Source organism: Punica granatum, chromosome 2, assembly GCF_007655135.1.
Source record: "Punica granatum isolate Tunisia-2019 chromosome 2, ASM765513v2, whole genome shotgun sequence".
Taxonomy (NCBI): domain Eukaryota; kingdom Viridiplantae; phylum Streptophyta; class Magnoliopsida; order Myrtales; family Lythraceae; genus Punica; species Punica granatum.
In genome coordinates this window covers 7,105,897-7,122,327 of record NC_045128.1, presented here as the reverse complement: position 1 = coordinate 7,122,327, position 16,431 = coordinate 7,105,897, and the positions used below count along the sequence as shown (strand labels likewise).

Below are 16,431 nucleotides of genomic sequence, written 5' to 3'. Positions count from 1 at the left end.
TCAGGACATGATTGTATCTACTGCTTCTGCTCGATGGGCAAAAAGAATAGCCATTGCCTCAAGCTGAACGGGATTAACAGTCTAGCACACCGTTCTAGTTTCTGAGTTCATGTTTTGATGTGACGATATGCAATTCGAATGATTATTCATTTACATATATTTAGGGAGAGAAGAAAATAATATCTGTTTATTCGTCAAATCCTCATGTTAATTAATGGGGAAAATTCATCTGACGGAAAAAAAGAAAAGAAAAACTGCCACTTGATGACATAATAGATAGTGTAGTTGTTATGCATCATAGTGAGATTAATTTACTAAACCAGATCATCGAATTTAATTTATTGTTAGTGAAGACTATGCTCTGGATTGCAATCGATAAATCTGAAAGTCAATTTCTTGGGATTCACAAATTAAATTACAGGTTTGTACTTACTGATTATCAAAAATTATAATATATAGAGACATAAAAAGTAAATGCTATACAATTAGGGTTGACACTTCTTTTGTTTTCATGCACTAATTCTCAAAGTACATTTGCTGATAACAACAGGGACCTTATAATATTCACATTACGTGCCACTTAAGAAAGCTTGTGACACTTCGTTTCTTGGTCTTTTAGCTTAATATTTTTCGGTCTTTTTCCCTTCCTTTTTTTTTTAGGAAGAAATATCTAGCTTGGATTTTTTGGTATGTAACCACAATACCTTACGCTCAACAAAGAACGCATGGCAACATGTTTTATGGAATGGGACAATTCTTCGTTCCAACGATTGAATATTCAGTCGCTGTTTAGTACGAAATGTTTTCATACTCGGATAATAACGTTTCTTACTTTGCACAAAATATTATTCTCCGAATTCAGTCGATTGTACGTAACTTCAAATAACATTTTGTACTTGTACGAAATATTGTTTTTTTAGTACAAAAACATTTCATACAAGGGCAGGCGGCTGAATTTCCAATAGTTGGTCCTAAGAATTTCCATTGTGGAATAATCGGCAAATAGAGAAAATTGAAGCCGTTTTCCAAAGTCAGCAAGATATATAAGACTGTGTTGTACGAAATCTCCTTTGACAAATCACATTATTGGGTATTAAGGTCAGAGATTAGATGAATAAATGACTTAACATATGTTGACTGTATACAAAGGCACCTTAAGCATATAACGATTACTATTCAGTGTTATCGCAAGGCTATATTTTGAGAGTTAAATCTCACACGGAAAAATAAATATAGATTACCATGAAATTATAAGAGATCATGTATTACAACCTACTAGCTCGAACTTTTAAGTTTGTGATAACCCTAATGGCTGAGTGGAAATTTTACACCATATATTGAATACTTTTGCCATTACCCAAATGGAGCCTTATTTTAATGTTCCGTCAACAAGTTATGCAAGACATGTAAAATCTAAAAAAGAAGCAAAACAATTTACCCAAAAAAAAAAAAAAGAGCAAAGCATCAATAATTTCAGACAGATAAATATTATTATTGTATAATCATAATGTAATAGTGATCCAAAGCTTATCCTCTTACGAAGACTAAAACCACACCAGTTCACGCACCAAAAAGGGAAAAAAATAAAAAAATAAAAAGGCATCCAAGCCTTTAAGGTTTGAGAGTCTTGATGATGATGAAATCAAGATTAGTGCGTATATGTATCAAACAATGACCAGATTCTTTTTGGTCTCAATCAGACAAGCAGAAGCATGTTTTCTTCACCCCCAAAAAGAACTGAGCCAATTTGACATTTTAAATGGTTTTTTCCTATGATAATTTTAAAAAATAAACATGATAATGTGAGGAGGTGACTCTGCTTTTTGAAATTTTGATGTTTTCCTCTTGTAATTTCTAGGTGGTATATTCATCTCAAAAGTATGCACATTGAGAAATTCATAGAAAATTGAAAATGAATTAAATAAAGGGAACAGAGGTCAATGAGTGGCACTTGTTTCTTCTAATAAAGGTTTGAGATAATCACGTATATCCCTATTCTCTTGTTTTCTTCTTGCTCCTCTCTTTTCTTGCTTTTCTTATGCCTGCAATTATTCTCAAAACCTAGCCAAGTTGTAACAGTTAGGGCTCCTAATAAGAACGATTACTTAATTCAGGAAATATGATAGAGGTGCTTAAAGTTGAATAGAAAAATAAAAAAAGTTAAAAAGAAATAATAAACAAGTGACTAATATGATTTTTGTTTTGACAATTAGAGCCATCTCGGCATGATCCTACTCTTTCGTAAGAATTGTCCTTTCTCACCGCTTCTCAATTGAAGATGAACTCAACACTTTTTTTTCTTTTATTGCTATGCACTCTGATATTCAGAAGTCCAATTGGCCCCAACTAATTCAATTCAAGTCGGGTCGGCTCACTTTGACCATTTATAAGACTCGAATCAGAGATTTTATTTAAGTAGAAAAAAAGAACATTTCACTTAACAGTATACTTGGCATTCACATGTATTTTTCATTCGAATATACATGGCTCTAGCCATGTGAATTTGATTATTCCAAAAGATATTGAAAATTTTAAAAATAATATCATGACCTATATTATTCTATCATTGTCAATCATTTTATGGTTTATGTTTTATTCGCGAAAGGGTTCATGTTGGCATTTCGAAATTCGCAAAATTTCAATGTCGAAGTATAATTCTTATTTTTATAAGTAAAATAAGAAGTCATATTTGAATAGAAGAATCATCTCTCAAAATTTGAAAGAAGATTTATGTTAGTACAAAATTAGAAAAACTTACCAAATAGTCAACATTCGAAGAAACTTTGAGGAGCTAAAAGTAATGGAAACCAAATTCTAGAACGTCGGCCACTGGGGGCCTAATTACGTTTCTTATGTAAACTATTGATATATATATATATATGTATATATATATAGAATATATATATATATATATATGTGTATGTATAGAATAAACATTACATTTCCAAAGATTGAAATGATAGGAGAAAAATGGCATTATTACTTTTCATTTTCGATCTATACTTTGGTATCTACATGCCCAACGAGCTTCTAGTAATTTAGTTAGAGCCGAGGGTCCACTAAAAAGTAAAGCTCGTCCAATTGAGGATTTTCTCCATTAATAACACTTGAACCGAGATATTGTTTGAAGGAAACATGCGCTGAACCGCTTGAATCAGCCATTTGAAAAGTCACATATTTTTTCTTGGCTAAATCCTATTCTAAGAGAACATGTGCTTCTTTATTAGCTGTCCATTTTCTTGTACTATATTAATGTATCTCTATTATAACTGAAAATGTCTATCAATCGAAAAAGTTTAAAATAGTTATAATTTTCCAAAAATATTAATTTGTCTCATTTAATTTCTAATAAGTTATCCTAGGTCAGGGAACTACAATAATCCATGAGAATTTCTGTGACCCTTATCTAACTATGAAGTGTGAGAAAGGTACAAATCAAATCGTAACAAATTGGATAAAGAGTGTTAATCACTTGAATAATTACCGTAATTTATTTTTAATTGTCATAATTCTATTTTTTTTCTTTTTCTAATTATGTCATTATAAGATAGAACCATCTAAGATTATCCGAACCAGATTATTGGCAGGTAATAAATAACAGAAAATAACTTTGAAATATAATATTAAACTTTCATGGTACGCAAGCAGTCCAACCATTTTAACGTAAATGTTGTATTGGGATCTGGTATCACTAGACAATATTCTCTTTTGGTTTTGCAAGAGAGATCTAAATCCATAACACTTTCAGTTTAAAATTTCCTCCCCACATTTACTCACATCAACAGAAATAAAAGAGCAAACTAATTACAAACCATTTTATATGAACAGAATAGCCAAAAAAAATGAATTACAACGGAGCAACTTAAATATTATGTCAAAATATAATACAGAAATAATGTTAATCTATAATTCTCTACTTCATTTTTTAATTGAAATTTACTCTTTGTTTCTGTCATTTAATTTCATAGAATTCTGCAGCAATATATTCTACTGGTTCTCTCAGTAAATATAATTTTCCAATGAAAAGGTCAATTGGGTTGTTGTTGATAATTGATGCATGCGTTTGGCGACAAATTACCGCCAGAGGATGAAGGCTTCTTTTATTCCGATCGTTTACATGAATAATTGGTGTGAAATGTTATTTTATTAATAACCTATGGAAAAAGCTACCCTATTATATTAATATATTAGAAAGCAAGAAATTTTTTATCCAATCTCTATCTACTGCTATTTGTTAAATTACGGATGGGCTAACCAATCCAGAAAGGAAGAGAGAGAGATATGGAGATGCTAACAGCTAAATATTAATTTGAAGGGAATTTCATAAGCCCTAGAAACTGGGTTCCAATGGCAAACGATATCTTATAAATAGTTAATTATTCAACTCTAAATATGTAATCGGGCCCAAAAAAAAAATGCAAGAATTTGGCTATTAATAGTGTGTTTCGATTTTTTTTTTCGGTTACAAGGGAGGTCTATGGGCCTAGTGTATTGGAATATAAATCTTAAATATCTAATAAATGGATACGAATAGTCCCACTAGGTATCGAACTTGAGACCTTTTAGTCACCGAGCGAGAGGTGTACTACTGTATTATTCCCTCTCTTGATCAATTAGTTTCTTTTGGATAAGATCAAGAGTAAAACCATGTCGTGAATAATAGGTTTATGTATTGAGCTTATAATATGATATCACATGAGATGGATATACCATATACCATGATTTAAGTGAAATTTTCAATTTTATAGGTGATTGCCACGTTGTTGTAAGTGCATTTCCAATCTAAATATTTAAACTGATGATAGACTGTAACACCCAATTTATATATATAAATATAAACTACTCTCTCACGGAATTCTCCCTTTCATGTGATGAGAGTATTCCACATAAGCTTTTTGGACAAACCTTCAATCTTGTGGTCCATTGTCCCAGCTTTGAGTCTCCCCATTAATACATACCTCTAGATTTTTTTTGCAAACTTTCATAATGTATTTATTTATTGGATATTTTTGAAGAGATGATTTATTTCATATCCTTTGTTATTATTAAATTCATAAATAGAACCGCATCAATATTTTCATTAAAAAAATATAGTATCAAAGTAAAAAAGTTGCCCGACTTTGGTGAGACAATGCTTGGATTAAATAACTAGTCTCTTAGAAATTCATTGAATTTTTCTTAATACCATGTGGCATCCTAATTAAACTCTCTAACAATTTATAATAGATTAACAATTAATTAGACAATTGCCGCATTGAACAAAACGAAACCTAGTCATTATTCTGGTTCCACCCTATAAGTATTATCCTCGACAAATTTTCTTTTTTCAAGGAAATGTATGTCCTAGTAATCAACAACATGCTTCACATATATCCCAACATGATATATGCTCTATAAATTATATATAAAATATAATAAATAAAGAAGAAATGTTGCTTATGACTTTTGTCCCCCATAATAAGCATCACATCACAGGTTACCCACTCTTTGTATAGCAAATCCCTACCTATATATATGCCAGTCCTTCCCTCGACTAATCACACCAACAAAGCAAATCTCTCTTGACAAGAAAGTCATTTTAACTTCTGTCTCACTCTCAGTTCTCCACCATCAACATCACCTGATCGGGGTTTCGAAGAATTCTAGAAATCAATAGATTAGCCGAGAAGGGAGTTCGTCGCACGGATACGAGTGAAGAAAGATGGGAAGAGCCCCGTGCTGTGACAAGGACAACGTGAAGAAGGGACCATGGTCCCCCGAAGAGGATGCCAAGCTCAAGGCTTACATTGAGAAATACGGAACCGGTGGCAATTGGATTGCTCTTCCTCATAAAATCGGTAGGCGACCCTCAATCGATCTCTCTGTGTTCACGTGTTCTTTTTATTAAGAAAAAAAAAATTGATATCACAGAGATGACTGAGTTATGTGGTATGTGGCCGTGTTGATCGATGATGTGCGGTGTAGGGCTCAAGAGATGCGGGAAGAGTTGCAGGCTGAGATGGCTGAATTACCTGAGACCTAACATCAAGCATGGTGGCTTTACTGAGGAAGAAGACAACATCATTTGCAGCCTCTACATCAGCATCGGCAGCAGGTCCGAAATTAATCTGAATCTCTCATAACATCTTATTAATTTGTAATGCGAGAAGTCGATTTTAATAAACGATATACATATAGATTCGGATCAGAGAAATTTGATAAAATACCAAATGACTTTCGAACGCATTGATCAATCTTAGAGGTGACGTAGTACCTCACTTTGTGGTAGTAGAATTTCGAACCTTCTGAGAGTGCAAATCTACGCAATGTAAGTTTTAATTGATATTCCTCAGTAGAAGTTGCAATGCGTAATGATATTAAATCTTTTTTGTTACACAGGTGGTCAATAATTGCGGCACAGTTGCCCGGAAGAACTGATAACGACATCAAGAACTACTGGAACACCCGGCTGAAGAAGAAGTTGCTCGGGAGGCGAAAGCAAAGTAATGCAAGAGGACGTCTCGGCACGAATGTAGGGGCCGACGGGCCTCAAGACAGCTCGTCATCTCCATCCGAATTGAGCCATTCTGCCTTCGAAAGGCTCCAACTCCATTTGCAGCTTCAAAGCCTTCAGAGCCCTCTCTCTAATTATTTCTACAGTAACCCTGCCCTCTGGCCTAAGCTGCATCCTTTACTCCAAGAAAGGATAATCCAAAGCCTTCACTTGCTACCACAACAAAACCTAGGCCAAACCCTTGATCTGCACACCCCTGGCCCCGAATGTGACAACGTGCGCGGTTCTCATTCCGAGGATGAACCGAATGGAGAATTCTACTTCCCCGCCATGACATCTATCCAGCCGGCCGCTCAACATGATTCTCTGAGGGTCATTTATGAGAAGATAGAAAATCTCGAGTCCTCCCAGGTTGAATCAGGAGCATACTCCGATGCACTGTACGACACTAGATCACTCGCCTTGGGTTCCCCAAACAGTATATCGTCGTGCTCGGGAGGGTCGATGCCTATGAACTATAGGTGTGGTGTGATCGAGCCAAACATCGACCAATACTCGAACATCCATAACAACATAACAGAACTTGATCAGAACACGTTAGTTAGCAAAACCGGAGGAATTATGTCACCGGAGGATCAGGCATCTGACTACTTCAAGGAATCCAACGGTTCCAAGGACAGCTTTCTCTGGGGGTCTATTGACTTTGAGATGAGAGCCGGACCGTCAATGTCTTGGGACACAACTTCCGTCATGCGTCACGAGGGGATATATTAGACGTACGTCAAAGACCCGAAGAAAGTTCGTCTCGAAGGCTTGAGATTCTTCCCTAGACTAATCGTTCAAATTAACACCAAATTAATTTGGATGCCGCATTGAGGGTTAGTTCAAGTGGCAAATAATTTGGTGTTTGCGCACATGGTTTTGGCGTGCAGCAATAGTTAATTTTAGAGAAGGTGGGGACTCATATATTTGCCAGGTTATGTAAATTTATGTGAATAGCATAAGTTCAGTTATTAAATTAATGTGGCTTTTTAAAATTATAAACATATGTATAATAATATGTGCATATATTCCCACTAAAACATAAAATAGTTCAGCCTCGGTAGACTACCTATCGTCTATACAAGAATGAAAAATATAGTACATATCTCCACAATTAAATAAAGGATTAATCATCTAAAAAAAAGTATGATATTTGTATTTTTTTTCTAAATATAACACGACTTTTAAAAAATAGTACAGAAAAATGCAAAATTTACACTTTTTTTTTCTAAATACAGCACGACATTTGGAGAGTAGAATAAAAATATACGACTTTTGCATTTTTTTCTAAATATAACATGAACTTTATATAATAACACAGAAAGGCACGACTTTATGGTTTAGCTACTATTCTAGCACTTAAAAAGTCGTGCATTTCTATGATACTCTATAAGGGTCGTACTATATTTAGGAAAAAATGCAAAGATCGTGCATTTTTGTGCTTTTTCAAAAATCATACTATATTTAAAAAAAAGTGTAAAAGTCGTGATTTTCTAGGTGATTAATCCTTAAATAAATCATCAAACAAAAATTTAGCTATATTTATAGAGATGGTGCTGCAAAGTTAGCATCATAAATAAAAACATAATAATTTATAAGGGTACCGGCCATTATATGTTGATCGAGAACGTTCTCGATCCAAACCTGCAATAAGTCTCGATTCACCATTAACACAATTTATAATGGTGGAAAAATATCATACACGTGCCTCCATTTCCCTAAGATACACATAATAAGATACATTTTATGTGATTATTTCGTAATAATTATTGCTTTCCACAATAAACGGATGTTGATATATCTCATCTTTAACAATAACGTTATATCAGTATTATGGGCATCTTGCCCGTGACATAAGCCAGCCATATATGTCCAGTATTAGTCGAATGATTGAGGGTCTGTTTGATTTCAGAGTTTGATTTTAGAACCATGATTTTGATTTTAACTCTACCCGCTACACAACAAAAACACACGTTTCCCAAGTCAAATTTATAATACAATCTCATTTGTCTTTTTTCACAATCAAAATCAAAATCAAAATCAAAGTTACTTTAACTCTGAAACCAAGCGTACTCTCAACCTCTAGGACCCTAATCCCAATTCTTTTCCGAGTGAAATTTCAAGGACTGAAAGTCATAGGCTTGATTCTTTATATAAAATTAACAAATAATATTAAGAGTCGGTCGATAGGCTAATGCAATAATATTCAATAATCCACCCATGTGTTGGCTACTAAAAGATCAATAATATTTTGAGACCCACCAATGTGAGTTAGTTCAAATAGTTCGGCTCTTATTCTGTTTAAGTAAGGTTTCGGATTTGAGTCATTGTGAATAAAGAAAATTCACATTGGGAGAAATTTACTCCTTAAGGGATTGACCTAGCTCGATTGAATTAGTCAAGACCAAATTGAGTTTTTGGATACTATAATTGGCACAAAAAAAAAAGAAAAATCTAATAATGGAGAACGGTGAACATGACTAGGAGATTAACTAATTTGAAGTTAGAGCTTGGAAACTGTATGGGATCATTATTATCCCAAGAGAGATTGTATACTTAACGGATTTAGGGGAAGTCGGGACGAACCCGTGCTCGTACGTCCATTAATTCCTCACATAAAATATACTAGATCTATAGGTGGGATTATAATACCAAATACAACCTCTGCAATATATTTCCTTACAATTAACAAAAAACCTGTTGTACCCCAAACATAAGAAGGTCTTGTAATGAATACATCACCTAGGATTATGTCACAAGATACATAAAAAATATTATTTTTATTAACAATTGATTGTTTTTGTCAACAATGGGTTTTTTAAAATTTTTGTTTACATACTAAAAACCAAAATGATAAAACTTTATTAGCTTTTGACATTGCCACGTGATATACCCATTACATAGAAGACTTTTTCCAAATTGATAAAGTAATACAGCCTCTTGTCGTCTCTGGGAATTAATACTTCAGGTTCTAACGTTGACAGTGGCACTTGAACTTCTCTTACTTCTTTTCTATTTTCGGTTATAAGTGAAGTACATGAGTCTAGTATAACGAAAATATGTAATTTTTAATAACTAATAAAGAGATACAAGTAGTCCGATCACGAATATCGATTGTCAAATCTCTTGATTAATTACCAAATAACGTACGTCATTACGCTACACTTTCTTTCATTCTCTCATTTCCTTTTTATTAGACCATGAGTCTACCTCTGTGTTATAATGCCAGCCTAATCAATTTCCCATGGTATTTACTAATTAATTAGATTACCAAGAGGACTTCATGCGAGCCTAATCAATTTAAGGTACTGAGAGGACTCATTCAAGACATTTCCAGAGACACGCACGCATGCAATCGGATGCATGGATATCGTTATATCTCCTCCTTCTTCGATGAATGCCCTCTGAGATTCATGCACATGTAATTGAAGTCATCGACAACATTATTAATCGTTAAAAGAAACAATATATTTACTGATTAGCCCCTCTCCAGCTACTATAAATAGGCCAAAGGAGGTTCCAACTTCCAATAGATGCAGTCTTGTACATTTATTCAAACTCAAGTTAGAGCTGCACACAACATCGTTTCCTGTTAGGTCTCTCTCCCCTCTCTCCCATATAATGGCTTGGTGGTCCTTCGTCGTGACTGCTCTTAAATGGATTGTTAGGGGGATCAACGTTGTGGGTGCAGTCGCTGGCGCAGTTTCTCTTTTAGTGACCCTTGTTGCAGCACCGGCCGCTTTATGCATTTGAAGAAATTCATGAAGGCGATCACGAATAATTGGGGCAAATTATGAATGTCATAGTTACCTATATCGATCGATATGCCTAAATTAGAATGAAATAGTGTTTTTCATCCTATGGATTATCTTATTCAGTTCTACTATGTGTTCTGGTAATTACTTATTTTGGCTGGTGTGTTCCTTTGATTATCTATTGCTGTGCCAGCGATCCATTCAGACCTCTTTCCCTTTCCTCGGGAAATATGTATATATTTTTTAGTTGAATGGCTAATAGTTATTTATCACCCATTATAATAGCTCAGTATATATGGATAACAACAATTTAAAACTATCAAATGTTGTACACAACCAATATAGGTATAATAGATCACAGGGGACAATAAAAACAAGTTCTAGACGGGGGCATCTCTTATATGTCCGACGTACATTAAACTTTCAAGCTTCGCCTAAAAGTTTCCTTGATCAACTATAATCAATCACAATAAGTTCGCCGAACTCCCGTTAGACTTTCAACCGATCATATCATTCATATTACTAATGAATTAAGGACGTACGTGTAAATAGTGTATAGGAATAGGAGTCGTTTATTTTGTTACAATGTCAACCAGAGACTCGAAATTCTTGGTAGAGCTACCACTGGTCTCGACGGCCCTCATGACAAGTCCGTTCAACTCACTGGCTCGTTGCCTCATTTGCACCCCGTCCTCAGTGAACAAAACCCTCTTTAGCGCAGCAATGGTCCCGGTTTTAGTGATCACGCCTCTCTCAAGGCCGACCCCTGCACGCCATAAGGTTTCAATGGACAATCTATTTAGCTGTTGATCCCCGAAGAAAGGCCTCATGATCGTCGGTACCCCACCGATGAAACTCTCCAGCAGAGAGTTCCAACCACATTGCGTCAGGAATGCTGCGACCGCCTTGTGCCTCAGGACATCGAGCTGCGGTGCCCAAGACACAATCTTCGACTTTGAGCTCTCCCTAGTCCTCCTCACAAAATCCTGAGGGAGTTTCTCTTCTGCATTGCCCCGGAACGACCACAGGAACGGGACGCCGATTTCCTCCAAGGCTTCTGAGAGCGCAGTTAGCTCATGGGGTGGCGGAGTTATCACACTCCCGAAGCTAATATACACGACTGAGGCTGGCTTCTGCTCGTCCAGCCATGGGATACACCCATAGCTGTCGGGGAACGGCGTCATTGGGCACGATGGGGTGATGGGACCAATGCTTAGGACCTTCTGAAGATGAGAGCGGAGTTGCTTCACTATGAGAGGGTCCAACTCCTCAACGGAGTTGATGGCGATTGCAGTCGCCTGCGAGAGAGTTGCAGCCATTTTATCGATCATGACGGAGAACTCGGAGTTTGGATTCGGTTCAATGATATCTTGTGGCAGGTCCATTGCACGAACTGATTCGAAGCCTGGGATAAATTCAAGGTTCTTGCCTTCGAAATCTGCAAGAAACATACATACACAATTCATTGCTTCCACAGATTCTATTTCATAAGGACATCTTGGTAAGGATATCAAAAATTGATCAGAAAAGGGAAATTTTTTTTTTATCAAAATAGAAATTCGAATTGAATGTACGAATTATTTATTGCTTATAGTAACCATTTATGTTGTATATATCTTTAGATTGCATTTGAAGTATTACGATTGAAAGCAACTATATTGGCTTATAGGCCTCGTTTGAAACCCAAAAACGAATCCCGCCCGACATGTAAAATGAGCTATAGATTTCTGCAAACCACACCATATTGATGATCCTCATGCACGCATGTGACAGTAATAAGTAAGCATCCGAAATTATGTTAACCAGCACTAATCACTGATCTCGGGTATATAATGACTCATTCGAACTGCCAAAATTAACTTCTGCTGCTCACCTCCAGATCCAAAAGTTTTCCGGATGAGATCCGTGTTTATATGGGCGAGTAATGGTCGATCCCCTGAGAACCACACTGGGACCCATGGGACCCCCATTTCACGGGCCATATCTGCCCCGAACCCAAAAAACGCATCTGTCAGCAGGCAGCTTACCTTGATTCCAACCGCCTCTTCGGCTGCCTTGACAGCCTTATAGAAGTTACAGGGCACAGCCTTCAGGAACAACTGGACCGGCTCAACCGGGTTCCCCGAGGGCATGAACCCAGGCGGAAGGCCATCATCGACGCTGCATGCCTTTATGCTCTCGTACCCCAAAGGGTTGTCCTTGGGGAAGTTCTCAGCATTGGATTTCTCCGTGCTGAAGAATGAGAACACTGCAGTGGGTGCTGAGGCAGATATCCGCCTCACGAGGGCCAGGAGCGGGGCCGGGTGGCTTGCGAATGGGAACGCGAAGACTATTATGTGTTTGCGAGATCCGGACATGACGATTGATCTCGAGCTTTGAGAGGGAGATGTAGAAGGGTTTGTAGGAAGAAAAGAGATGCAATGACAAAGGCAAAATGTCTCATATTTGTGGCTACCACACCAAACTGATGTTACCGCTTTCGTAGGAGACAAGAGGTTGACGATCGACGAAGGAGTTAAATTAGTTCAAACGAATCATGCAAAAATACGTGTAATTATGATCTCATTTATCGTTTTGGTGTCTTCAAACTGCAATACCTGATCTCGTTTATCATTACAATGTCTTTAGATCCCAAAATTATTTTCAGTAATTGCACCGCGATCACATTATTTTTCTGGCCACCCCAATGTTTATTGCATATGACTAAGATGCCGGTGCAATAAAACACGAGGTATATTGCACCGTTAGTGGGCACGAATTACGTGCAATACGAGCTATTGAAACCCATGGAATACACTCCCTAGTTATGATAAGCAAGATATCGATCGGGAATTAGTCTCAACCAGATAATTTGAATATATCTTGTGATCTGACCGAAAAAATAACCAGCTCGATTAGACGATAGAAGAGGTTGCTCGCATTTGCAAGTAACAGTGGATATTCTTCATTACTCATTAGTAACTTGTACTCATATATATGTATACATATATATATTTTCCCCAAAGAAGACCCAAGTACGTAGTAAAAAAGCAAAAAGAAAAAGAAAAAGAAAAACGAGACATATTAAGCAAAACTGATTTTTCGACTTCCTGACCTTTCTGTCAGTAGTTACTGGTTTTTTTCTATTTTTTCTATTTTTTAAAACTGCTCAGATTTTTCATCATATTTCCTCTTATGGAATATCTTCTACCTTTTATATTGTAGAAAATAATTAATTTCGTTCACCGCCCACCACCTACTCTCTAGCCCATCGAGACCCAACATATCGTAGATGCATAAACTGGCAAATGCATGGATATAAATAAATAAATATATATATATATATATAACAAAGCACATTTTCTTATACATATATATCGTGTTAGATCTCTTACAAATCTCACATGACAATGAGATATCATACTATACATACTATCTTAAGTGCCACAATGCGCCAGCCAAAAGTAATTGTTATAAGAACTTCATACGCGAAGTATATATAGTCGTTCTGATATATATAGGCCAATGGATATAATCTATAGCGAGCCATTGTTAATATGGACGGTCGCCTTCATAGTTCCCCGGCGGATAATAGTTACAGGTAATGAAGACGTCCCTGTTATCGCACACTACCCGGGCGCACCCGAGCTTCCTCGTGTCCTTCCACACGATCTGTGTGTAATGCCCACACACCTGACCCTCCTCGCACGTGTTGCTGTTGTAGTCATAGTACTTCTCCTCACTCACCCACAGTTTCACCGCGTCCCCAGGCGTCCAAGCCGACCCGCCACCCCAGAAAATGTTCTCCCCAAGGGTGAACTCGCCTTCAGGAAACGAGTGGATGAGCTCACAGTCGTGTCTCCTCTGACCCGCCCACCACCGGGCGTACTTCTCAAGATTGTAGTCCCACGTGAGCGGTGGCTCGGACTTGGACTGCCTCACGATGTTGTGCGCGTAGAGGAATTGCAGCGACTCGGAGACCACATGGGCGAGGAGTTGCTCGGTCATCGACCCGGTCTTGTTCTTTGGGCCAGCTCCTTCTTGATGAGTTGCAAGAGTTCTAGGAGGGGTGATGGAGATCATAATGATGATGAAGAAGAGAAGGAAAGGATGGAGAGAAAAGGGATTCAGTGGCTCCATTCTTTTTTCTCTTTTTTTAGGGCTCCTTTCCTAACTCTTAGGGGGTTGCAGTTGCACAGAGATCGGGGGAGAAATGTTATATGTATATATACACACACACATAAACATACATACACATGCATGTATGTGTTGATCTAGGCTCAAGATGTGTGACGGGGGAAATATGATGAATGGACAAGAGAGGGGCAAGACACATGTGCATAGTGTGGGAGTTCTGATCAGATGGGTCCCACAATATACATATTGTATTACTATTAGTAGTAAAAATTGCCAAGTGGACCGATACATAGCCAATGGGAAGTGATCCATCATTCCATGGCACAAGCTCAATCACAGGATCTTCACCAAAATATTTATTAATTGAAAAAAAAAAGCTCAATAACGAGACGTGATGATGTACCCTATATTATATTATCACATAATGGATCCAACGGCTACCAGACTGACAAGGGACATTATGAATTGGCAAAAAGCTTGACTACATATGTATAGAGTACTGGGCAACGGGACAATAGGGGCGAATTAATTGCAATGGCAAACTATTCCGGCTAATTAACTATTCAAGAAAATTCTACACCCAACTGCAAAGAATTAATTTGAAAAACGATTTCAGCATATAATCTCACTCATTCTCCATTCGTAAGTGAGAGGCCTTGATTTCCTTTATCATTTCCTGCTTGATTTTTGAACCTCCTCCTTTAGTTGAGAAAAAGAACGATGAAAAAGTTGAACTAAAAAAAGGTCTTTAACGACCTTTTCTTTGGGGCCTTTTGTCATCAATTAGATTTGGACCAAATTTTCATATGTCAAGTGGTTATTTGCCACTACGTTGGTGCAATACACATGCCTTTTGATTGTTTCTCTTCATTGATTTGGTTGCTCCCATTGGTGTGAGAGTTATCAAATTTTGGCATGACTAGATAGATCTAGTAGATGTACCCATGAAGTGACTACGGTAAAATACAAACTTGATAAACGTGTAAACATATATGCAAAAAGTTAGATAGGATAGAAAGCTCAGATTATTACTTCCAACTATTGAGATAGAGGATCTACTGTAATGATACTCAACCTGAAAACAATAGACTTTATAGGAGCTAGTTCTCACCAGTCCCATGGCCGCAGAATTTCCCTTGTAACCAAAGGGGAAATAGAAAAAGAAGGTTCGGGCCACATACTATATATATATTTATAGACTACACAAATCCGTTCTTATATATAATAAGCCTAAAAAATGTGTGTGGTTGAGATTGGCAAGTGTCATATCTGACAAATTCACCAGTTTATTATATTTAATATTCCAATATTAAGAACTTGAATTTGAAGAAGCCACCTTCGAGAAAATTGACATGCTTCTGGCAGCTTATTAATGTAAGGCATTAGGATAATTATGCAAGAATTAGCAACAAACTTTAAAATGCCATGGCTGAGCAACTGTGCATATCTGCTGTAATGTTTTCCCATGAATCTTTCATTCGTATGTAGTTGCTTCAATGATTCCTCTGATATTTTTTTGTTCTTGTAATTTCCATTGTCTTGAGCCATTTCCTTAAAATTTGTACTCGCGATTAAGAGAGAATAAATTCTTACTACTTCCAAAGAGAAGAAAAGGAAAGCCATGACTGGGCATTGAACAGCATAGCAAAGAGACATATCAATGGTGAGAAAATGCCATGACTGAACAAGGAGCAAGTGGCCATGTTCTGGCAGAGACTTCTCTATTTGCCCCTTTTATTTTACTCAACTTTTCATTTATTTATTTATTCATTTCCATTTTTCACTCAACAGAACAGATGACAGATGATTTTGCTATGTGGTCTGTTTTATTTATGCATAAAAAATAAAACGGCCATTCTGTCCGGTATGTATGGCCGTTATCTTCCAGCACGACCACTATCAATGAAAAAAACGACCTTATCTGGAACTTCTCATCTCATACATTGGATTAATTGAGTATATAATATCTGCGAGCTTTATGTATTCAGCTGCAAATTTGATCCGAATTTTGTTAAGTCAAGAATG

The 16,431-nt window shown here is 36.7% G+C and overlaps 3 protein-coding genes across 3 annotated transcripts; 1 reads left to right on the top strand and 2 right to left on the bottom strand.

Moving 5' to 3' along the window:
* The first annotated feature begins 5,545 nt into the window (after window positions 1-5,545).
* On the top strand, window positions 5,546-7,511 carry LOC116194958 (transcription factor RAX2-like). The gene is made up of 3 exons (XM_031523890.1): window positions 5,546-5,837; window positions 5,965-6,094; window positions 6,379-7,511. The coding sequence occupies exons 1-3, from the start codon at window positions 5,702-5,704 to the stop codon at window positions 7,265-7,267; spliced, it is 1,155 nt and encodes a 384-aa protein (XP_031379750.1). The 5' UTR covers window positions 5,546-5,701; the 3' UTR covers window positions 7,268-7,511.
* Window positions 7,512-10,663: 3,152 nt separating this feature from the next.
* LOC116195232 (flavonoid 3-O-glucosyltransferase-like) lies at window positions 10,664-12,718 on the bottom strand. The gene is made up of 2 exons (XM_031524233.1): window positions 12,164-12,718; window positions 10,664-11,728 (listed from the first exon to the last, which is right to left on the bottom strand). The coding sequence occupies exons 1-2, from the start codon at window positions 12,645-12,647 to the stop codon at window positions 10,863-10,865; spliced, it is 1,350 nt and encodes a 449-aa protein (XP_031380093.1). The 5' UTR covers window positions 12,648-12,718; the 3' UTR covers window positions 10,664-10,862.
* A 911-nt stretch (window positions 12,719-13,629) lies between these two features.
* LOC116197155 (pathogenesis-related protein PR-1-like) lies at window positions 13,630-14,471 on the bottom strand. The gene has a single exon (XM_031527201.1). It carries the CDS (start codon window positions 14,407-14,409, stop codon window positions 13,822-13,824), a length of 588 nt encoding a protein of 195 aa, XP_031383061.1. The 5' UTR covers window positions 14,410-14,471; the 3' UTR covers window positions 13,630-13,821.
* Window positions 14,472-16,431: the final 1,960 nt, after the last annotated feature.